The 24,727-nt window shown below is 51.4% G+C and overlaps 1 protein-coding gene across 11 annotated transcripts in view; it reads right to left on the bottom strand.

The window, feature by feature from the left end:
• The window catches only part of Plekha6 (pleckstrin homology domain containing A6), a 142,032-nt gene extending 117,873 nt beyond the window's left edge, over positions 1-24,159 (bottom strand). For 6 of the 11 annotated variants that reach the window (XM_042681648.1, XM_042681649.1, XM_042681655.1 and 3 more), the window contains exons 1-3: positions 24,025-24,158; positions 19,151-19,227; positions 14,579-14,636 (exon numbers count right to left, since the gene is read on the bottom strand). In XM_042681648.1, coding sequence (XP_042537582.1) covers positions 14,579-14,636; positions 19,151-19,227; positions 24,025-24,107 — 218 coding nt within the window. In that variant the 5' untranslated portion in view covers positions 24,108-24,158. Of the gene's footprint in view, positions 1-14,578; positions 14,637-19,150; positions 19,228-24,024 lie in introns of all 11 variants that reach the window. The other 5 variants (XM_042681654.1, XM_042681653.1, XM_042681659.1 and 2 more) reach the window with 2 other exon arrangements.
• Between the last annotated feature and the right edge of the window lie 568 nt (positions 24,160-24,727).

Raw genomic sequence — 24,727 nt, 5'->3', positions numbered from 1 at the left:
CTAGCTAACTGCAAGCACAAGGCTAATGAAAAGCAAATTGGCATGTGCAACTATAGACATGTGAACTCAGATCTTCGGAGATATACCTGAGTGCCCTGGATGAGGATAGAGCTGAGGAGGGAGAGGCCTCACTGATCCTCCAAGAGCTCCAGGCCACCTCCCAACCAGTTTCAGGAAAACACGGTTGAAGCTGGACAAGACAGTGCGGCCAGCAAAGCAGCCTAGGCATCCTCCCCCACGCTTCCTGAATCTACACAGTAAGGACCAACTCACTATAGAGACAAAGTGGGGGCCTGGAGGACTTGACAATCACCCTCAATACCACCTTCCTTAAACACAATTCCCACCAGGTCCAACCTGGGTACCCAGCTGGCTTCTGAGCGGAAGCACTGCCTTCTGATATACATTGTTCAGCAACCATAGACATCCGTGTAAGTATTTACAGTTTACAGCACACTTGCACACATGTGACTCATCTAGCAATCAACAAGGCAGTTGGGTAGTGACACTAACCCCAGCTGTCACACTAGGAAACAAAGGATCGTGGATATAAAGTGACATGCTCTAAGTCATACAGCTACTCATTTGGACCAGGATTCACAGGAAGACTTCTCTCTGCCAACTTCCCCTTATTAACACACAAAGCAGAATTATTGGATCAGGCCAGCTTGGACTACTTGGTAAACATGCAAAGAGGGCTCAGGGGAATGAGACACTCTGGGTGGATTTGCAAGGGAGGATGTGCAGGCATCAGTGTGTGACAGGTGTGGGCTGAGGTCGAGTGTCCCACAAGCTAGAGGACACCAGGGGAGTCCTTCTTCCTGCACCCGCACCAAGTAGGACATAGCAGGGGACCATCCTGCAGAGGTTTCAGTCCTGGGAATGGGTGCTGGTGAGCCCACTTCTGGCATGAAGCACCAGGGAAATCAAGGATCACTGGAGGAAAGGGACAGTAAGCCTCAAACAAGGACACTTGAGGGTGTGGAGGGAGTGAGACCATGATAGCCATTTTCTGAGTTATGTTCCTTATGCAAATCTCAGAAAGATTTCTATAGTTGGACATTAGTGGCTCATGCCTGTAATCTTATCAACTCAGGAGGCTGAAGCTGAGACCAGGTAGACAAAACAGATTCTTATCACCAATTAATGAGCAAAAAGCTGAAGTAGGGGTGTGGCTCAAATGGGAGAGTACCAATCATGTGTGAAAAAGATCTACTAAGGAACAGTGATGAGCCCCTGTGTATGAGCATTAAAAAAATGATCATGGGAATGTGGCTTAGTGGTAGAGTGCTTGCCTAGCATGCACAAAGCCCTGGGTTTGTTTCCTTAGTACCATATAAACAGAAAAAGCCAGAAGTGGCACTATGGTTCAAGTGGTAGAGTGCTAGCCTTAAGCACAAGAAGCTCAGGGACAGTGCCCAGGCTCTGAGTTTCAAGGTCCAGGACTGGCAAAAAAATCATAAATGTATAATTTATTCTTTTTCTCAAGTTCTACATAGTTTACATATATGACTTCACCTTCCTCTCCAAGAAACATGATACTAACATTATCTCCCTTTTCCAGATAGAGAAGCAGATCTACAGAAAAAAGTCTGTCGGTGTCATTTCATGTAAGTAGCAGACCCCAGGTTCCACCTGACAGGAATCTATAACTGTGCTCTTGATGACCAGCCTTGAATGAAAAAGCCAATGGTGAGCTGGAGACCCTGAATTCAAGCCCCAATACCAGTGCACCAAAGTACAGAAGGGGAGTGGGAAGGTGTCTTAGTGGTAGAGTGCTTGTCTAGCAAGCATGAAGCCCTGGGTTCCATTCCTCAGTACCACATAAACAGAAAAGGCTGGAAGTGCCACTGCTTCCCAAGTGGTAGAGCACTAGCCTTGAGCAAAAGAAGCTCAGGGACAGTGCCCAGGCCTTGAGTTCAAGCCCCAGGAATGGCAAAAAAAAAGGAAAGAAGGAAGGAAGTGGAAGGAAGGGAGGGAAGGTGGGAAGGAAGAAGGAAAAGAAAACCAGATAGAATACCATCAAAATACAGTTATTATATTTGATATGTGAACATTAGAACCAGGTAACTTGAGTGGATGGGTGGGGCTGGGATAGATGGGGTGGGGGACAATGGAAGAGGTCACACTGTCAAGGTGCAACTGTACTCGTAAGCTTCTAGGTTGAGTTGAAACCCCTTTGTACTTAAAAGATAACTAAAGAAAAACCAGATTGAACATATGTTTTTAAAGGAATATATAACATATAATTGCAAATATGGAATATTCACTTAATATATTTTAAATTTTATAAAGCTTAGAAGTGGCATAGGCCTGTAATCCCAGCACTCAAGAGGCAAAGACAGGCAGAACAAGAGGTCAAGGCCAACCTTGGTGTATGTAACAGACCCTATCTCAGAAAAATAAAATAAAATATATAAATCTGGTCATGTGTTTGTGCATAAATGCATAAAAAGATGTACCTATCAAACTGTTACAATTATATACCAAATATTTGAAAGGGAGAATTATGAATAGTTTTACACTTTCATTTTTGTCAGTCATGGGTTGGAACTCAGGGCCTGGTCACTGTCCCTAAGCTCTTTTGTTCAAGGCTAGCACTGTACCACTTTGAGCCACAGCTCCACTTCTGGACTTTTCAGCCTGGGCTGGCTTTGAACAGCGAGCATCAGATCTCAGCCTCCAGAGTAGCTAGGATTACAGGTGTGGACCACTAGTGCCCAGCTTAAACTCTTTTTTTCGAGGTACTGGGGGTTGAATTCAGGGCCTTGTGCTAGCTAAGCAGGAACTCTCCCACAGAGCCACATCCTCAGCCTTTTTGTATGCTGGCTACTTTTGGGATAGGGTCTTATTTCCAGCCTGGGCACATACGTGGACTGCTCCCTACCTACTTTAGGCTTCTTGTCATAGCTTGGATGACAGGTACAAACTACCAGGCCCAGATTCCTCAGCTGAGATGAGTCTCCAGGACTGCTCTCCAGGGGCTGGCCCTCCAACTGGACCCCTCCTTCTCAGCCTTGTAAACGGCTAGCTAGGATTACAGATATAAGTCCCTGACTTTACATTTTCTTTACAGGTATTCTACATGTGAATGACCGTGCTTTTATATTCATAGTAGGTTTTTTAGAAAAACAAAATAATTTACCTTCCGGAATTGATCCTAAGAAGAGAACCCCAAAATACAAGGGGGAACCTTATAAATAAAAATGTTAATATTGTATTTATTTGTAAAAGGAAAATAAGTTGATGGTCTCAATGTCCAATACAGACCTGGCTGTGCAGGCTGCATTACATCTACATATTCAAGTACGTGATATTCTAATTTAAAAAATTTTTCATTCCCATGTAAAAGAGAGGCTGTCATGCTATATGAAGCTTCAAATCCCCAGACCTGAAAGGGGCGGGCGGGGGGGGGGGAGGGCAGAGGAAGAAGGGGTGAGACTGGAGTGTACATCAGCATAGAAGCGCTCGTCTCCTGCCTTCTCTGTATTGTGCAGGAAGTGCCTGTGAGGATGGAGTCCCCAAGGGAGGCTGGCTTAGGGCTCACCTGGCTTGGGGGAGGGTGGATGGAACAGATGGTCTCCGGGGGACATTGGGGAAGAGGGCAGAGAGAGCATCCCCTGACTGGGAGTCTTAGAGAGGTTTGTCCTCAGCCTGCCCCCACTTACTCTAAAATTGTTTTTTTGGGTCCAGTCGTGGGGCCTGAGCTCTGGGCCTGGGCGCTGTCCCTCAGCAATTCAGCTCAAGGCTAGCACTCTACCACTTGAGCCACAGTGCCACTTCCGGCTTTTTTTTTCTGCTTATGTGGTGCTGAGGAATCGAACCCAGGGCCTCATGCATGCAAGGCAAGCGCTCTACCGCTGAGCCACCTTCCAAGCCCCACCCCACTTGCTCTAAATAACCCATGTGAACCTGGTTCTTGCTTAGAATAGGGTTTATTTTTTTCATTTTTATTTTTTCTCTTTTTTAAACTGTGTGCCAAGACGAGGGCTTGAACTTGGGGCTAGATACTGTCCCTTAGCTTTTGTGCTCAAGGCTGGCACTCTATCACTTGAACCACAGTTCCATTTCCCACTTTTCAGTGGTTACAATTAGAGATAAGAATCCCATGGATTTTTGTGACTGGACTGGCTTTGAATTGTGATCCTCAGATCTCAGCCTCCTGAGTAGCTAGGATTACAGGCGTGAGCCGTAAGCACCCACTTGCTTAGGAGTGTTTGAACTGCATGGAGTCATCTCCTTAATCCCAGCTTGTAGAGCTCAGTGGGCCCTGCAGCTCTGGCCCTGGCCAAGCTCTTCCCAGTCCAGCCCAGCCCAGCCTTCCTCCTGCCCTGCCCAAAAGGGCTGCGTGGGCGTGCCAGGATCGTGCCAATGACCTCATAGACAGTCACAACAGGCCGCTGAGGAAGGCAGGAAGGAAACGGATCCAAAGAACCATCACTGGCTCAGCTCTACTTCACATCTCACCCCAGTGCGGGGTGCAGTCCAGGCCACCCCCGGGCCAAGACAGCTCCCTAAGCTGAGCCTGGATCCCCAGTAAGGGAACTGTGAGGGCAGCCTGGAGCCAGGGCGGGGCTGGTGCTCCCTGATTCCCTCAGCAATTACTCGATTACTCTGAGCAGGAAGAATACAGCTCAATCACCCAGGAAGGCACACGGAAAGTAATTATCTATGTAATGGTCCTGCACCAACCATCATCTTCCTGGGAAAAGGGAAAAGAAACTGAACTTGGCAAAAAGAAAAAAGAAAAAAAAAAGTCCCCTTTGTCTCCAGCCTGTGCAGCAGCCCGCCAGGATTAATTACACACCCTCGCTAACACATCCATCACCTTGCCGCTGATTGGGAAAGCACGGGCTTTTAATAATTCATCTCTGCGGCCCAGCACTCCACGTCCTTGTGCAGAGACACAGAAACTCTCTTGTTTCGGCAAGGAAAGCCCCATGGCCGTGCCAGGCGGGGTGCCTGGGCCCCTCCCACCACCTCCTTCCTCCAGCCAGCTCAGCCTCAGGCCCTGTCTGCCAAGTCTCTGGGGCACTTCCCGCACACCCCTGCCCACCCCCACTTCCCCCTCAGCCCCAGCGCAAGTAGAGATACAGCTCTCTCGGAGGGGGATGCTGCAGCCTAGAGCACGAGCCCTGCAGAAACCTCCCTAGCTCTGGCAGGGCCTAGACTGCAGGCTCTGGGGAACAGGGAGCAGCCACCTGCGGTGCCCCCACAGCCATGGGTCAAGGAATTCAGGCAGAGATGCCACACAGCCCCTCCTCCCCCCCCACCCCCCACCAGCCACCGCATGCAGGAGACCTGCAGTGGAGCGCAGCACCCAAGCTGTCAGATGGAGGACTTGTCCTGAAGCCCACAGTCCTCCCCACACTGACTCTAGGCTAGGACCCATCCTCCCCTCTATGCCTCCCATGCTGCTCTGGGCTGGCACTGCCAGGCCTGTGGCCTGCCATCTCAGAGCATCATCCATGGCCCCTTCTCCCTCCTTGTCTCCCCCTTTCCCCACTGCTCTGCCCCAACCCTCCCTAGCTAGTTCCCCAGCCTCCCTTCCTCCCCAGAGTCCTCACACAGCCAGAAGCCCCAGGTCTCTGTGAGGCTTGGTCCTGGTCTATCATTACAAACACTGCCATCCCTGCCATTGCTCCCTGCCATCCCTGTCCATGTACCAGGCTCCAGTGCCCTCAGGAGCTCCCCACTGAAACTCCAACCCACCCCCATTCCCACCCTAGGAAGCAAGAGCTCTGCTTCCAAGACCCATAAAAGGAGGCCCTCTGACCCCTCCCACTGAGGAAGGCCAGCCCCTGGAGGCTGACCTGAACCTGATCCCTGAGCCCCTCCAGCATTCCCCTCCTTCCTGCATTCATTTCCTCCAGGAGTGAGAATCAATCGGGGTGAGGCTGGCTCTGGGCTCCAGGACATCCCCCCCACCGTACACACTCACACTGGACCCTAAGATGCTGGCAGTCCCAAAGAGGCCACGCAAATACCAATTCTGGCAGCATCAGCCCTTCCTGGGGCTCCTAGAGGGGGTGGGGCACGGAGAGGGCTCTAATTAGCATGCTCAGCACCCTCCCATCCCCCAGTACCACTGCCAAGGCTGAGGCTGAGAAGGCAGTGGTCCCGCAGTGCGCTGGGCCCTGGCTCATCACAGGAGGCGGCGGCGGGCAGGAGGCTGCCAGCCCTGCCGGCCCTGCCCTGGGCCTAACCTTCCTCCTCCCACCTCACAGATGCATGGCATCAAAACAGACTCACCGGCTTGGCGTCTGGAGGTGTGGTGATCCCACACAGTGCAGCGCGAACTCTGCGAGCCCCGAGGCTCCCCTCCCCCACCTCAGGCCGGCTGGGTCTTTCTCTCCCCTTCCCGCCTGAGGGGGGCCCTTCCCCAGAGCTGGGCACAGATCTAATCTGCACTAATCACTCATCTCTCCCGCTGTCAGGTCCCTGGCGCAGGGAGAGGATGCTGTTGTGGTTACTGCAGGATCCAGCATCTTTCCCAGGCAGGAGCAGCTGGGCATGCTCCATGGGCTCCGTGGGGATTTCAGTGCCACGTGACTCTCCCTCCCCGAGCTGTCACTTAGGATCAGGAGTAAATAGTCCCTGGAAAGGTTTAACTCCATCCATACCATGACAAGCCGCTAACCACCCCTGCAGCCCATCCTCGGGAGGGGTCAGGGTGGTCTACACAGCCTCCCTCCTGCCTCTGCTTCCTACAGCCAGGACGAGGCTGCCCCCCAAAGGGGATGCTAGGACCAGTGTCTGCATGACTGCATTTTAAGAGCCTCCCACAAGAGACTGCAGAGAGCCAGAACCAGCCTGGGGGGGGGGGGGAGCTGGCACTGTGCTGGGGGTTCTAACCCTAGCCTGCCTATGGCTGCCTTTCAGCCCTGGAGCTGTCCACCCAAGAGGGCCAGACTCCCCCACACAATGACTGAAGAAACAACATGCAGAGGGCTGGAGACCATCGTGGGGTGCAGGGAGCTCCTAGTTCTTAGGCTAAATTGGTCTCCAATGACCTTAAGCACCTGTGTACTGTACCATTGACTGTCAGAGGCAGAAGGACTTCAAACCCTAGGCTTGTGGACCTGCTCTGCTGTAGACAGAGAGATTCTCCCCTCACCCCCATCTGACCCCCATTTTTCTCTCTGTTCACATCTCTTTGGGTGCTGGAAAAAAGAGATTCTCTGTGACAACAGACAAGCACACTAGAAATGCTGAGTTTTTATAACCAGAACCAGCAAGATGAGGAGGAAATGGAGGCCTCGAACGTAAACTTCCAGGCAGGTTCACCGATCTGTGTTGTCTATCCCTTAAGACCAGAGCGGAGATAGAATCCCATGAGCAACTGGGGTCACAGTGAGCAGAAAAATATTCCAAGAGCTGGGCATCACTGGCTCACGCCTGTAATTCCAACTACTCAGAAGCCTAAGAACTGAGGAATGCAGTTCAAAGCCAGCCCAGGCAGGAAAGTCTTTGAGACTCTTATCTCCAATGAGCCACCAAAAAGCTGGAAGTAGAGCTGTGGCTCAAGCGGTAGAGTGCTAGCTTTGAGCAGAAAACCTCAGGGACACTGCCCAGGCCCTGAGTTCAAATCCCAGAACTGGAACAAAAGGAAGAAATTGGAAGAAGCAGACTTAAATGGAGAGTGTCTACAAAGCTCTAGCCATGTGGTCATTTTTATCTTGTTAACAGAGTGGCTTGAACTCTACAGAGAGCCTCTCTGCACTCAAGTCCCAGCAACTCCATCTTACTGTGGGCTGAGGATGAGCCTTTTTTTTGTTCCAGAAGCCCTTTCCTTTAAGAAGAACCTACTCTGGGAAATGCAAGAGCAGACTTTCCTCCCAGAAACCCAGGCTGAGCCTAATTGGTGGGGTGAGGGCCAGGAGGAAGTCTGAGCCACACCCAACCCACATACTACACCTTGGGGTAAAGCCAGGAGCCTGGGGAAGTACTGAAGAGAACACACCCCTCTGGCCAGGTCAGAGCTGGGAGTCTTAAACTAGAGTGACACTTAGCAGCCAGCAGCCTGGAGGGGATGGGGGGGGGGGGCCCTCCCTCCCTCAGCTAGCTGAGATGTTAGGCTGATCCTCATTGACTCCGAGAAAGCTGAAGGGTCAGGAAGTTGTAAGCAAGGGCCCGGTGCCAGGCAGAGCTGACGGAGCCCAGCTCACCTGCCCTGGCTCTCTAGGACTTGGCAAGGCTGCCTGGTACAGGCGGGGCAGAGTCTGCTCTCAAGCAGCCAGAAATGAGGGGCTGGGCAGGGGGGAGGGAGGGTCACAGGTCTCCCACCTCAAGGAGCTGATGGAGCAAAGAGATTACAGCAATGGGGAGAGAGTTGGGAAGGGAAGAAGGACCCCAGCCCAAATCCCACAAGATCCTCAGGCAGCTGGAAAAGGCAGCCAACAGACGGGCCTGCTGGGCGGGTTTCCTCCCTGGCAGGAAGAAGGTAAGGGCTACAGACAAGTCCTGGGTTCTTCAGGAAGCCTGAGCCAGGTATGTCAATATTTCTAGGGGACATGGGGGTTCAGGAGGCCTGAGAAGCTAAGTGGAGGAGTAAGTGGGGGTACAGTGCCTTCCTGTGGGGAGCAAGGGAGAAAATGCAGGAGTGTCTCAGTAAGGACAAGTGAGATAGAACAGAGAAAACCAAGGCCTTTGGCCAAGTTCAAGTCCTCCTGTTGGCCCAGCAGGGCAGATGCAAGTGGAGAAGGCTGGAAGGAGGAAGCATGGGGAGCAATGACTGTAAACACAGTGGACATTAGTCCTGCCTCTCGGCCCCAAACTCCAAGGCCCTGGCTCACAGGGCCACCACTCAGGCTCTGAACAGTCCTCTCCACCTCCCACCACAGGTCCTGGTAGCCACTAACCAGATTCATTGCCCCCCAGTACCCAGTCCTCATCCTCGAACATTATCCACTTAGTCCTCCCTCCCTCCAGAACCTACCATCAGGAAAGCAGGGAGGATCCCATGTAAAGATCTCTGGTGGGTTGAGTTCCAGCCTCAGGTCCATCCCTGTGAACAAACTACTTGACTGCTGAGCCTTGGTTCCCCTCACCTGCAGATGAGGCGTCTCTGTGGCTCAGACAATGCCCTGCTTTTCTCTCAGCTGTCTGAGGAACTACTTCCTTTCTGAGGAAAGAACTGCTTCCCTGTGCTGTGACCCCTCTCTGTCCTAACAGAACATGGTTTAGAATCTCAGCCTCGCTTCCTGGGGTGTGGCCTTGTTTGGGGACCTACAGGTTGGGATTTGTCTTGACCTAGCACAACCTCATAGACATCACCTACCAGTGTGCCACTGCCCAGCCCTTAGGGACCTGGGGACAAAGCGGCCCAGCAGCCCCTGGCCTGGATGGAAAGCTGATGGGTGACCAGAGATCCATCTGGCACCTTCCTGGAGGCAGCCTTTGGATCAAAACATCAAAGGAGTGACAGGGCTAGATGGAAGAGCTGGAGGAAGGGGGAGGGAGTTTCATCAGGGTGTGAATCTGCAACGTTGGTCCCTGACCAGCCAGAAGGGTGCTCTTGGAGACAATCAACAGGTTCCACAGCTGTTGCTTGAGCAGGAAATGGGAAGAAGACTTCCTAGTAGTCAGCAACCGGGCTGTCCCACAGCCAGATCCTAAGCCTCATAAAGAAACCCACCAGATCCACAGTGGCTGAGTGTGGGCAGGGAGGATCCACGAGAGGGAACTCAGGGGTCATCCATGAAGGCAAAACCCAAAAGGCTCGGTGTGGACAATCACGTGTGCTCTGGCGCCTCCTTGTGGAAATACGTGAAAAGGCCAGCAATGGGCTCAGCCCACCTTTCCCCTTTTGCTTTTTCTCGCTCACTCCTTTTCCTCTCAAACAAGACCTTTAAATCTTCAACACACTTGAGCTATATATCATTCATGGGTGCCATGAAAATCATCCCCCAGATTCCATGAAGGAACAAGTATCATACTTGTTTGATCCTAGGCAAATGTCAGTATTTGCTCATCCACGAGAGAAGGAAAAAATAACCCCCTAGTCGTCTCAGTATCTGTCCTTTGGTTATTACTTCTGAGATCCACGTCTGGAGTTCTCAGAGTTTCCAATTCATCCACCATCCAAATGTCATCAACTTGGTGGGAACTGACTGCAGAGCATGGTGAGACAAGGAGGTGCCTGACCATGGCCCGCTCTTCCCATCCCTCATTCAGTTAAGACTCACTGAGCCAGGCCTCCTTGTCCGAGCCAGGCACCCAGTATGCCAGGAGGAGACCCAGCTGTGAGATCGTGCAGGCCCCAGGCTGTCGCCCAGCTGGGCTTTATGCAACCATGCGGTATCTTGATGTCTCTCATCATTTTCTAGAACACTTAGGGATAGTAGTTCTTCCCCACCCCTTCCAGCCCCACCCCCACCATGAGGTACTATGAGGATTAAATGAGCTAATGTAGGAAAGCTTTTAACTCTGGAAGTGACTATTGTTGCTACTATAGCCAGACTGTCCAAGGGATATATGTTCACATAAGAAATGGTTACTGAGGGGCTGGGAAGGTGGCTCAGTGGTAGAGCGCTTGCCTTGAATGCATGAGGCCCTGGGTTCAACTCTTCAGCACCACATAAGCAAAAAGAAAAAAGCCGAAGTGGCGCTGTGGCTCAAGTGGTAGAGCTGAGGGACAGCGCCCAGGCCCAGAGTTCAGGCCCCCCCAAAAAAAAAAAAAAAAAGAAATGGTTACTGATATTCCTTTATAATACACTACAAAACAATACTGTCTGTCCCCAGGCTTCATGGCTACCCCGTGACCCCTTCCCCTTGATGAGTTTTCAACCTAAACTAATGGTTCTTGAAAGCCTATTCCCCAGGTCAGCAGCATCAGCGTCACCTGGAAGCCTTGTAGAAATGCACAGCTTAAGCCAGGTGCTGGTGGCTCACACCTGTAATCCTAGCTACTTAGGAGGCTGAGATCTGAGGAGCTTGATTCAAAGCCATCTGGGGCAGGAAAGTCAGTAAGACTCTTATCTCCAATTAAGTACCAAAAAGAGCCAGAAGTGGAGCTGTGGCTCAAGTGGTAAAGCACTAGCCTTGAGAGAGAAAAAAAAAAAATGCACAGCTTAAGCTGAATGCCAGTGGCTTATACCTGTAATCCTAGCCACTCAGGAGGCTGTGATCTGAGGGTAGAGGTTCAAAGCCAGCCTGGCCAGGAAAAGTCTGTGAGACTCTTATCTCTAATAAACAGGAAACCGCACTGTGGCTCAAGTGGTAGAATGCTAGCCTTGTGTTGAAGAGTTGAGGGACAGCGCCCAGGCCCAGAGTTCAAGTCTCATGATCAACAACAAAAAAATGCACAGCTTAGATACTGAGACAGAAGAAACCAGAGAGATAAGTCTGTTTCAACAAACCCTCCCATAGTTGAGGCACACTCTCAGATTGGAGTCTAACGGCTACAATGCAGGCAGGAGGGCTTCCTTGAAGAAGGGACACCATGGGCAGAGTACAGAAGGGAGAGCAGGACTCACTGGTAGACAGAAGCCGCATGACTGAGTGGGAAGTACTATCAGGGCGTGGACCTGTGGGAGGGAGGAAGCCACACGTGACTTGGCAAGGCTCCAGGGGAGGGCGAAAGAACAAACCTGGGAGCAGAAGGTGCTCTGAAGGGGCAGGAGGAGCTGGCTTTCAGAGCTCTCTAAGTGTGTGGAAAGAATTGCCACTTTTTTTTTGCCAGTCCTGGGGCTTGAACTCAGGGCCTGGGTACTATCCTTGGGCTTCTTTTTGCTCAAGGCTAGCTCTCTACCACTTGATCCACAATGCCACTTCCAGCTTTTTCTGCTTATGTGGTACTGAGGAATCGAACCCAGGGTTTCATGCATGCTAGGCAAGCACTCTACCACCAAGCCACCTTCCCAGCCCTAGGATTGAGATTTTAATCCTGGAAGGACTTTAATGGAGATATGAGCAAATGTATATTCTAGAAAGAAAGAAAAAAGTCTTGCAGCCTGTGGGCTCAGAGGCAGGACGGCCAGTGGGGAAGCTGCTAGAATGGTACAGGTGGATATCTGGGTGGGTATGAACTTAATGGTGGCCACGGATGATGACAAGTGGGTGGACGGAGACGCGTAGCAGGAGAGGACCTCGGGGGAAGTGAGGGAGGGAGAGGCACTGCCCTCTGAGGAGCCTACCCTGGAAGAGGGGAGGGCTCTGACAAAGATGAGGCGGGCACAGAGCAGGTCAAGAATTCAAATCTGTGTGCAATGAATTGGGGAAGCTCAGGGCGGATCGCCGAAGCAGGAATTAGCTATGCTTCTGGTGTGTAGACACCAATGCCTTTCATCCATTTCAGCAAATGCTGGGTTCCCATCATGCACCAGTTCAAGGATGGTGGCGGCGCTCTCAAGGATTACATAGCAGTGAGAAAACACAATCAATCAGTAAGATCTTGAAAGTTTCAAGTAATGACTGGTGTAACAAAAAATAAAATAAGACTAAGGAAAAACAGGGAGCTTCAGATGCAAAAGTCAGAAAAGGCCTCCCAGAGGAGAGAACACTTAAGCCAACTGCCAAGTTGGAGTCAGATGAGGGAAACAGAAAGAAGTGTGCGAGACAAAGAACAGCTTGTGCCAGGTCCTGAGTGGGCATGGCTTGGATATGATGACTAGAAGGAGAGATAAAAGTCGCAATCACTGGTTGTTAAAGAAGGTAGGTAGGACCAGACCATCTTAGGTGGAAAGTTTTTCTTTTTGCTTGTGTTTTGTTTTGTCAGTCTTAAGGCTTGAACACAGGGTCTGGGTGCTGTTCCTGACGTCTTTTGCTCAAGGCTAGCACTTTATTACTTTGAGCTATAACTCTGGAGGTTAGCTGGAAATAAAAGTCTCTTGGACTTCCTTGCTGGAGCTGGCTTTAAACTATGATCCTTAGATCTCAGCCTCTTGAGTAGGTAGGATTACAAGCACCAGTGCCCAGCAGGTGGCAAGTTTTTAAAGCAACACTGAGAAAGTGCTTGGTGAACAATCCTAAGAACCAAGTATTTTTTTCCGGGGGGGGGGGGGGGAGAGGGGAGAGGTAGTCATGGGGCTTGAACTCTAGGTCTAGGCTTTGTTCCTCAGCACTTTGACTCAAGGAGAGTGTTCTACCACTTGGGCCACAGTAACACTTCTGATTTTCTGGTGGTTTATTGGAGATAAGAGTCTCACAGAGGGGCTGGGAAGGTGGCTCAGTGGTAGAGTGCTTGCCTTGCAAGCACTGGGTTCAATTCCTCAGCACCAGATAAGCAGAAAGATCCAGAAGTAGCACTGTGGCTCTAGTGATAAAGCACTAGCCTTGAGCTGAAGAGCTCAGGGACAGCACCCAGACCCTACTTCAGTCCCTACGACCAACAACAACAATAACAAAAAAGAGAGTCTCAGAGTTTCCTGCCAGGGCTGGCTTTGAACCGTGATCCTCAGGTCTCAGCCTCCTGAGTAGCTAGGATTACAGGCGTGAGCCACCAGCACCCTGCAAAACCAGATACTTTGATGACTAAGGTGGCATCTCTATGAATTATTCAAGAAGACACTTCAAGAAATGAGTTGGGGGTCAATTTTAGGGAAGTTTCAGGTTTTAACAGTCAAATGACAGCAAAACAATTTCAATAATGGATCCTTTGTAAAACACACTTTTGTTTTAGAAATATGATTAATGACCAAGCTGATGTGTATTTGCCGGTCTTGAGACAGAAAACACAGTTCAGAGGAATGAGGCTAAAAGAAGAGAGGGATGAGACGAGAGTCCTCCCTTCCCGGGGGGTTTTGGCTGTCTCTAGCAGAGCCAGTTCTCTGGCCACTGGGCAGCGGCGCTCTGCCATTTCTCTACAGCCAAGAGCCAGACCAGGCAGGAATCCACAGGCCTGGGCACGCTGAGCCTCTCCCTGTGGAAAGGAAGCCAGGATCCAGCCTGGCTGGGAAGCTGAGAGATAGAGGCCAAACCGATGAAAATGGGTCCAATGGGAGCTGTGGATGGACACACACACACACACACACACACACACACACACACACACACCCCAAAGACCTGTGTCCTGCATCTCTGATTCAGTCCAGGGGAGACTTCCTTCCTAAGGTATACCTTCAGCTATGAAGATTCATGGCTCAGACAGACCTAACCAATCCCTCAGAGAGAAGCAGAGTTCCCTACCCCCAACATATCCACAGAGACAACCAAGCCTGGTGTAGCCACCCCCTCCACCCTGCTTCCTCTTGTGAACACCTCCACCTGCCCTGCCCAAGGCTCCACACCCTGCTCCTCACACCCAGACGCTTGATAATCTTCTCAACCCTTGCCCAGTGCCTACAACAATATCTCCACCTGCACAGCCCAGCCCAGTGTTCCTCTCACCCCACCCCAGAAAGCTTTCCCAGATTGATATGGGCCACCACCCAGGCCAACAGAGACATAGATACTCTCCCGTCGCTTGTCTTATGGTGTCCTGAAGCCTCAGCACACATGAACCATTTATGGGCCTAGGGTTGGTGTGTCTTCAGTGATGAACCAGACCCTCAGGCTACCTCCCCTTCAAAAGAGACACCAGCTGCAAAGATGAAAGCATAGACCCATAGCGAGATGAGAAAGGAGCTCTCTTACTTACTTGATGAAGAACACAGCTCCTTCCTGGGTGGAATCCATCTCCCAGCCCTTAGGCAAATCTGCAAGAAGGCAAAACACTAGGTAAGAAGACCAGACCTAGAAGCAGCCTCTCCTCAGGCCAACCTGCCTGTAGGATCAGGATCAGGAAAATTCATTGATAAGCCACAGCATAGCAAAGCAACCATTTCACTTTCACTTTTTTTTTGGTCAGTTGTGGGACTTGAATTCTGGGCGCTGTCCCTGAGCTATTCAGTTCAAGGTAAGCACTCTACCACTTGAGCCACAGTGCCACTTCTGGTTTTCTGAGTAGTTTGTTGGAGATAAGAGTCTCAAGGACAGGCTGGGAAGGTGGCTCAGTGGTAGAGCGCTTGCCTTGCATGCTCAAGGCCCTGGGTTCGATTCCTCAGCACCATATAAGCAAAAAGAAAAAAGCCAGAAGTGGCGCTGTGGCTCAAGTGGTAGAGCACTAGCCTTGAGCTGAAGAGCTGAGGGACAGTGCCCAGGCCCAGAGTTCAGGCCCCAGGACCAGACCAAAAAAAAAAAGAGTCTCAAGGATTTTCCTGCCTGGGGTGGCTTTGAACTGTGATCCTCAGATCTCAGCCTCCTGAGTGGCTAGGATTACAGGCATGAGCCATTGGCACAGGGCATTCACTTTTACTTTTTTAATCTATTACTTCTAATTTCCAGGAAGTAATGAGAGAGATAGGACATCTTTGGCAATGACAATAAGCAAAGAGTGGGCAAATGAAATCAATACTTGATAAATTCCTCATTCACTAAACAAATCTTTTCCAGGTGTCTGCACTGGGCCAGGCCCTGGGCCCACCCCGAGACACAGCAGCTACCACAGGGACGATCATCCTGGAAGGATCCTCAGGATCTTCGGCCAGTCTCTTCCCAGACCAGAGGCCGGGGCCAAAAGAAGGTGACTCACTCAGAGTTCACACATTGTTTGCACCAAGATCTGACTAGGACCCAAATCTGATTCCCAGGCCAGTGTTTTGACCTCCAGACTCTGCTGCTCCCAGACCAGAGGCAGAGAACCCGGGAAATCAACCCCAGAAAACAAGAGACTTACTTTGTGCTCTTCAATAGCATCTCTAAAAAAAAAAAAAAAAAAAGTTCTCCATGGAAATGCTGAAAGGAGGGTCATGGAATCTTAGAGTAACCAGGCCTGGAGGCAGCATAGGAGGCTGACCTTGGCCGCGGGGTGGTGCGGCACAGTCCCTCCATGTCCACCGGCCTCTGTTAGGGGCTGACTCCTCCTGCAGGCTGTCTCCGGGCTCCCCGCCTGTGTCCCTCCGCCAGCACCGTGGATCCCTCCGCCCTCCGGCAGAGGGGGCCTTCGAGAGCCCTGAGGACCCAGTGTTGGCCGGCCGGCCAGGGAGCCGGTCCAGACCATTCCTGTTGCGGGGCACAAGAGCCTCCTGATTGACATACTGGGAGTCCCCTGATCTTCACTGCCATCTTGCTGATCAAGCTGAACACCTGCCCAGGCCTAAGGCCTGTAAGATGCAGCCACCCTCTGCACACCTTCTGCCACGCTATTGACCACTGTCCTCTTGGCAGACGCCATTTTGACAGCCACCATCATATGGACAGCTGCCATACTGGCACTTGCCATCATCACTGCCAGCGTTTTTACTTCCGCCATCTTGACTTCCGTTAACTTAACAGCTGCCATCTTGACTCCCACCATCTTGACTGCCGCCATCTTGACCACAGCTACCTTGACAGCGGCCATCTTGACTGACAGCCGCCATCTTGGCTGACTGCTGCCATCTTGACTGACAGCCGCCATCTTGACTGACAGCCGCCATCTTGGCTGACTGCCGCCATCTTGACTGACAGCCGCCATCTTGCCCGACAGACGCCATCTTGGCTGACAGACGCCATCTTGACTGACAGACGCCATCTTGGCTGACAGACGCCATCTTGACTGACAGCCACCATCGTGACTGACTGCCGCCATCTTGACTGACTGCCGCCATCTTGCCCGACAGCCGCCGTCCTGCCCACACGGCAGAGATCGGATGGCGGGTTCAGCACGCGCAGGTTTTATCCAGTCTTTGCCTCACTTGCGCTCATCCGCGGTCTGTACTTTTGTGGTTGCTGCTTCAGCAAAGCAGGGCGGCTCATAGCCACACGCCTGCCTAGGCCCGGCAGCCCGCCCGTGCGTCTCAGGCCGGCGCAGCGCTCCCCTCCTCCGGGCCCGGCAGCGCGTCTCAGGCCGGCGCAGCGCTCCCCTCCTCCAGGCCCGGCAGCGCGTCTCAGGCCGGCGCAGCGCTCCCCTCTTCCAGGCCCGCCCGCGCGTCTCAGGCCGGCGCAGCGCTCCCCTCCTCCAGGCCCGCCCGCGCGTCTCAGGCCGGCGCAGCGCTCCCCTCTTCCAGGCCCGCCCGCGCGTCTCAGGCCGGCGCAGCGCTCCCCTCCTCCGGGCCCGGCAGCGCGTCTCAGGCCGGCGCAGCGCTCCCCTCCTCCGGGCCCGGCAGCGCGTCTCAGGCCGGCGCAGCGCTCCCCTCTTCCAGGCCCGGCAGCCCGCCACGCGTCTCAGGCGCAAAGCGGATCGCACCCTGGGTGTCAACCCAAACGTGCGTGCAGAGCGGGACCGTGAGGCGCGGCGTAGGGTCACGCGGGAAGCGTCTGGCCGGGAGGGCAGCGCTGGTCCGCGCCTCCTCAGCCCACACTCTTTCCTCTGTGCGGCTCCGTGAATGCGACTTGTTCCCCCCGGTCCCGTTAGGAAGACGCTTCCATTCAGGAGGGCGTGGGTTGGCAGCCTCCCCGAGGACAGGGATCCCCATTGGGTCAGAATCATAAATAATCCTGCCACTGTGATGGCCGCCTGGGAAAGAGGCCAGTGTGGATTATGTCCTCTTGCCTTTTTCTAGCAACTTCCCTCCACACTGCCCTCTCTGCCTGGGCAACACCAAGAGCGCTTATATTCCTGTCCAGGCGGAGTGCCCGCCGAGGCAGCTGCCCTCCGGTAGCCTCAGGGGCATCTTAACCCATTCTCAGCCCAGGACAACCAGTTGGCTGCAGTTAAAAAGGACAGAATCGTCTCTCCGTTCTTCTGCGTCTCTCAGTCCTACTGAGGGTGAGGCTGAGACAGGTAGGCTGATCTGTACGCAACTGCGCCGCTGGAGGCACGCATAGCCGCATCTGCCAGGAGGAAATGCAGCCATGGACTTGCAGGCAGGAGGCGTGACTCACCTCAAGTTGGAAAGGTAGGAGTAGAGGTCACCTCCCTTTTGTGTGGAGTCTTTCTTGTGTAATGGTGAAGGTCCACCATCTTCTCCCTCAACCCCCCCCTCCCCCCATTATGCTGATGTAAAACAAGCCAAGTTCTAGAGGAGTCAAACCCTCTGCTCAAAACCAGGCAGATGAAAAAGGAGGGCTGTGACTGGAACGAGGTCTCCGTGTCTCCAAAAATTGTGCATTTAACGATGACGTCACTTTGCTTGTTAACCAAGTAGCCTTAAGTCAGGTTCTTCTTTTCTTCTCTTCTGCTCCTCCTCTAAGATGGAGAAATTATACTCCATAGTCCCTGGAATCTCATCTAGCTCTAGAACATGATTCTAGTGTAGAATCTAAAAGAAATAGCCTCTGGGCAAGTCATACCTCTAACCCAGTGTGTCCAGCAAAGCTGAGTAAGTCCCTTGAGGAACCACAGTTGAAATCAAATGCTTGCTATCTGGTCAGGTAAAGGCTGCTAGGATGGGAGATTTTCCCATGAGTCTATTTACATCTCCTCATCCTACTGGCCTCTGACAACATCAAAGAGAAACTGGTCTTTTATTGACTTGCAGTGGCCCAGGCCTTCTGGTTCCTGGTGTCTTCACCCTGGCAATTAATACTGAAACTTTTCCCTTTTTCTGACTTTATATTTTTGACTTGTCCAACATTTCCCATTAGCTGGGAGACCCTGAGAGTGAATGAACAACCAGTGTTAGCCTTGCCCTCCCCTTTCTCTCCTTAGCTGAAGAAGTACCTAATCAGCCATCATTTAAATCAATTAAAATGAACATTTCAGATCATCCATAGACTGCCTGAGATTTCCATTGTTCAGTAGCCACATGTTGCTAATGGCAGCCATCCTGGCAGCACAGGTGTGGAAGCCTGCAACCTGGCATGCGCGGGGGCTGGCTCTGCACAGGCCAGGGGTCTCAGGATAGAGGAGACTTTCTGGCTGGGCAGAAAGATGAAAAAGAAGTAAGGGGGGAGGGTTGGGTGTGGGGGGGGGGAGGATAGAATGGGAAGGGGAAACAAAGAAGGAGGCTACAATGCTTGATAAGAAATGTACTCATTATCTTGCCCATGTAATTGTAACCCCTCTGTACGGTATTTTCACAATAAAAAAAATAAATAAGATCTTTATCCTTGAGGTCTTCCCAATATACTAATGGTGAAGGTAGAAACTTGGAAAGAGCCAGAGGTATCCTATAATATCCCCAGATAATGGCCAGCACAGTCTGACATGGAAAGGAGGAGGACAGAGCACAGCCAAGCGCTCTTCCTGCTGTCACTTTGAGCTATTGTTCCTTCCTTTATTGCAAAGATACAGCAAGTCACTCCTTACCTGGACTAAAGCAGTGTCCACTTTGAATGGGAGAGTCTGTACCAGGGTGCACCCAGCTGGTTGACTTTTCCTCATCACTATGGAAGGACAAATAAGAAAGGGTCAGTGTTTTCATGAGCAGAGCTTCCATCTCCAAATTCACATCAGCAGCCACTGTCTATTCAGGACAATGAGCATGTCCATATTCATTCATTCATTTTCACTCACACAGCCAACTCTGATCTTTGGGCTCAAAGAATTTTTTTTTTTTTTTTTTGTCGGTCATTCGGCCTGAACTCTGGGACTGGGCGCCATCCCTGAGCTCTTCAGCTCAAGGTTAGCGTTCTACTACTTGAGACACAGTGCCACTTCTGGCTTTTTCTGTTTATGTGGTGCTGAGGAATCGAACCCAGGGCCTCATGCATGCAAAGCAAGCATTCTTACCACTGAGCCACCTTCCCAGCCCCTGGGCTCAAAGAATTTATAACTGGGGAACCAGATGCATTAAAAAGATGGTGGCAATACCGTATACCTGGAAATATACCCAGTGATACTCACTTTATCAGAAAATAAAGTGCTGGGGGAAGGAGGGGTCGTGAAAGGGGATGAAGGAATGGTTACTGAGGAAGTTGGGTGGGAAGAGCAGGGAGAATCCTCAGTTTGGAATGCCTCAGATGCATGAGATGAGAAGCTGTGTGAATAAGAGTCCTAGGTGTCTGAAATGCTACAAATTAAAACAGAGTAAAAGGAAGAGAGACAGAGAGGGAAGTGGGGGAAGGAAGGAAAGAGAAAGAGGGATGGAGAGAAAGGGAGGAAGGCAAGAAGGGAGGAAGGGGTGGGAGGGAGGGAAAAATAATTGTTACTATTGGATATTTAACCATCAGAGCCATAGGGCTTCCCTACTTAAGCCATACCCCTGGACCTTTTGCTTTTAGTTTTTTGGGGGGGAAGGGTCATAGGGCTTGAACTCTGGGCCTGGGCGCTGTCCCTGAGCTCTTCAGCTCAAGGTGAGTGCTCTACCACTTGAGCCACGGCGCCACTTCTGGTTTTCTGGTGGTTAATTGGAGATAAGAGTCTTGTGGACTTTCCTGCCCAGGCTGGCTTTGAACTGCAGTCCTCAGATCTCAGCCTCCTGAGTAATTAGGATTACAGGCATGAGCCACTGGCATTCAGCTAGCTTGTCTTTCTGATAGAGTCTCTGACTAAATTTTCTCAGGCTGTTCTCCAGCCATGATCCTTTTACTTTTCTACCTCCTGAGAGGCTGAAATTACAGGCTTGCTACAGTGCTGCAAATTTTCATTTACATCATTCCTTCACTTTAAGAATTTGATAGATTTTGAATTTAGGGTTCAGAGAAGCTAGATGTCTTGCCCAAAGTCACACCAGTAAGTGATGAAAGCCAGATTTCAGACCTTGATCCAGTTCCCACAAATCCTTAAGCTCTTTCTAGAATCTCACACCAGAAAGGTGGCTTTCCCAGCAATGCAGACCCCCTGGGCTCTGAACCTGAGAGTGCGGGAGCCCATCCACAGCCCTCCATTCCACCAAAGTAACACAGATTCTTCCAGATATAATCCAGCATGTGACAGCTGCTGGTTGTGGACTATTCAAGTATGTGGAAGACGGAACTCCCTAGTCACCTGGATCATCCAGGCTTTAAGGTGAGGTTTGAACCCTGGACAAAACTCTATTTAGTGTCTTTAGGGCATAATTGACATACAATTAGCTCCACTAAGAAATACTCCACTAACATTTTTATTGAACTAGCGTATATAATACACATATAAAGTATATGATTTACTGAGTTTTGACATATGCATACATCTAAGAAAGTTATCACCAAATCAAAACATGGATCTCCTAAAACATTTTTTGTGCCCCCTTTGCAATTTCTCCCTCCTTCCACAGGGATGTCTACTTTCTATCACTGCAGGTAAGTTTGCATTTTCTAGTTTTATACAAATAGAATCATAAAAGGTAAACTTCATTGTCTGATCTCTGTCTTTCCTTCTTTCTTTCCCTTTTTCCTTCCATCTTCCCTTTTCTCCTTCCTTCCTTTCTTCTCTACCTCTTTCCTCGCTCTCTTCCCCCATCCCACCCTTTCTTTCTTCTGTATGGTGGCATATGTTATAGTTCAAGACTTGTAATTCATAGTATTGTATTGTAGAATATACTCAGCTGCTGATGGACATAGGGGCTGTTTTATAACAGTTTTACAGATAAATCTGATTTTAAAAATTGTGTGCATCATGTGGATGTGTCCCCTTTGTTTCTCTTTACTGGGTTAGTTTTTCTCTGAAGTTGGACACCTGCTGTAAGAGGAGACTTCTCAGTTCACCCACCAATATGATGAGCAAAAAGAAGCAAAAGTCAAGGTTCTGGTGAGCCCTGAGTCTTGGAACCCTTGTTAGTAGTCCCGTATGGGGCCTCCAGCCATGGCTTTGGTCTTGGTTGCCAGTGAAAGGGGAAAGCAAGGAAGGGGAAAGGTTTGAGGGAAAATCAGGCAGTGTCCTCAACCCTTGCCATCTCCTTTCCAGCTGCCCTAGCCCTCCCCTCCTCACACTCCATTGGCTCTCTCAGATTTTCCCATGTGTCTCCACCCTGTGGCCTGAAGGTCACAGACATCCCCACCACAACCTGACTTCCATCACCACCTCACTTCCTCTTCTTGGGCTTCCATGGTCCAACCCTTGTCAGCCTGGGCCATGAGGCTGTCTCCCTGCCCACTCTGAGCTTCTGAGGAAGCTGGACTTAGGAGGGCTTGTGTTACTACAAAGCCACAGTCTGAAGGCTTGGCTGGGCCTGGAGAGCCACACAGAATTTCTTTCAAGATTCCCTCTTAGCTGCCATTTGAAGACTATTCTAGAACTTTCCCACCAACTTTTACTCTGCCTCTTCTACCCACCATTCCTACTCTCTACTACTGATCTCTTATTTTGAAGACAAAATGAGAATCCTGAGGCTTCCCTGGTGCATCCTCCATCCTAACCCACCTCACACTCATCCATTTTCAACTTGGATCTTTACATTGGAGAAAAGGTATCTTTCCCCATGTAAGGCTAATTTCCCTCTGCATGGCTTCTTGTTCCTGACTTGTCCTGTTCTCCATAAACCTCATTTTGTTGCCCACACCAGACTGGCAACACCAACTTCTTTCTCTCTGCTTTCCTTCCACCCCAGTCCATGTCTCCCACAGTCCAAGCACCGAGCCTCCCTCTCAAGGTCATCTCCCCTCCAACTTCCTGTCTCACTCCTTCCCTGCCAAACAAGCTTGTGGTTTCTGGTTTCTTGGTATTTTTTCTTTTTTATTTGTGTGTGTGTGTTGGTTCTGGGGCTTGAACTCAGGGCCTAGGCCCTGTCCCTTTCCTTTTGTGCTCAAGGCTCACACTCTACCACTTGAACCACAGCTCCACTTAAGAATCTCATGGGCCAGGCACTGTGGCTCAAGCCTGTAATCCTAGCTACTCAGAAGGCTGAGATCTGAGGATCACAATTCAAAGCCAGCCCGGGCAGGAAAGTCCGTGAGACTCTTCTCTCCAATAAACTACCAGAAAACTGGAAGTGGTGTTGTGACTCAAGTGGTACAGTGCTAGCCTTGAGCTGAAGAGCTGAGGGACAGAACCTAGGCCCCGAGTTTAAGCCCCATGACCGACCCAAAAACAAAAAACAAAACCGATTCAGGGTCAAGAACTTAACGAGAGTTCATTTCTAAGATAATACAATTATAGCATGCATTTTGATAATGATAGTGATAATTAAAGAAGAAAGGCCTAGACACGTGTACAAACTAAGAAACACCACAGAGAAACCATTGCCTGTCTAAGCTCCTAGGAAGGCAGCAGGTACCTAGAGTCTGAAGATGGATGCCAGGCTTCACCCCAGCTCTGACTGACAAGTGGTATTATCTTTGACAAGAACTTTTGATCTCTTTGGACCTCAGATCCCCATTAAAATAAATCTGGGGCTGCTTCCATGGTCCCTTTAGCTCTCCTGTTCTCTGAGTGACTGACTGCTTACCTTGAGAAAGGGAAAGCTTGTCTAGTGTGAGTCACGGTCCAGAGTGCTGTGCTTCTAGACTTGCTATATCATTGGGAGATTTCTCTCTTGGCAAAAGATGAGTGTAAGAGAAGCGGGCCAAAAGAGGGTTGAGCAGGGCCACTTTGTTATAATGAGATTATGCCACAGCCATTTGGGTTTATGAAATTAATACAACAGTACTAATATATTACTAAGAACAGTGAAGGCTCTGCCTCCCTGAATGCTGCGCACACAGTGGGCATGGAGCTGCTCCTGCCTCTTGACCACAGCCCCAGAAAGCAGCGGGAAGGGGACAGGAATAGCACTCCTGGACACACTGAATTCTGGGGCGGGGAAAACACCAAGAACTGGATGATGAAGGCATGGTTACTTAGCCCAAGTCTTCAGGTAGAAGTGAGAGGCGGGGACCGTGGGGGGGGGGGGGGGGCAAAGAGATCTACTTGGCTTCTCTCAGCAAAAGGATCTGAAAGCAGGCAGGCTGGGCAGGTGGCTGTGGGGTCTCCTCCTGCCACCTCTGTGGGTGGGGCAGAGGGGTGAGGTTGCAGCTCCCTGGCCCTGCTCCTGCCATTCCAGCCTAGGGAAGGCTGAGCCTTTGCTGGACTTTGACCCATTGAGGAAAAAGCGGGAGACACATTCAAACAGACATCTGATAAGTGTAGTCAGATTGCTTTCTATGGTAGCCACTCCTCTCCTCCACCCTCCAATCTGCCCCCCACCCTGATACCTTTCAAGTTGCACAACTTTAAGGTGAAAGAAAGAGGGAGAGAGGGAGGAAGGAAAGAAAGAAAGAAAGAGAAAGAAAGGAAGGAAGAGAAAGGAAGGAAGGAAGAGAAAAGAAAAAGAAAGACCTACGTACTTGATGAAGAACACTCTCCCTCCACGGTCCACTCCGTAGGTCCACCGGCCGGGCAAGTCTAGCCAGTCAATCTCATCGGCCATCTCGGTTCCCGCAGCGCCTCTCTCTCTCTCTCTCTCTCTCTCTCTCTCTCTCTCTCTCTCTCTCTCTCTCTCTCTCTCTCTCTCCCTCCCTCTCCCTCTCCCTCTCCCCCCCCCGCTTTCCCTCCCTCCTCTGTCTCCCTCTTCTCTCTCTTCTTTCCCTCCCTCTCCCTTCCTCTCGCTCCCTCTCTCTTCCTCTCCTCACTCTCCCTCTCTCTCTCTGCCCACCCCGCTCCGGCGCCAGCCTGGCGCCCCCCACTTTGCGCGGCGGGGGTCGCGTGGGTCCGCCCGGCTCCCCGCGGGCCGCCCGGGCCCCTGGCAGCGACTTTGGCCTCTCCTCGCGGACGGCGAGCTGGCCGCGAGCCGGGCGGCGCTTAACCCTGGCCGGGCCGGGCAGCCCCGGCCCCGGGCCCAGACACCACCTGCCCGCCTGGCCGCCCGGCCCCGCTCCGCACCGTCTCCGGAACTTTAATGACGGGCAATTAGCGCGGTGAGTAATTGAGGCTCCGCCCGCGGGTGCTAGCGGGCGCCGAGCCCGGCCCCCGCCCGGCCGCCCGGCGCTGCGGGTCGGCGCCCCCGGGAGGAGGGGGCCCGGGCGCGGGGTCGCTGCGGGAGCGGGGCCG

Source organism: Dipodomys spectabilis, unplaced genomic scaffold (genome assembly GCF_019054845.1).
Source record: "Dipodomys spectabilis isolate Male_0828 unplaced genomic scaffold, ASM1905484v1 ptg000069l, whole genome shotgun sequence".
NCBI classification, from domain to species: domain Eukaryota; kingdom Metazoa; phylum Chordata; class Mammalia; order Rodentia; family Heteromyidae; genus Dipodomys; species Dipodomys spectabilis.
This window is presented reverse-complemented; position numbering and strand designations above follow the sequence as displayed.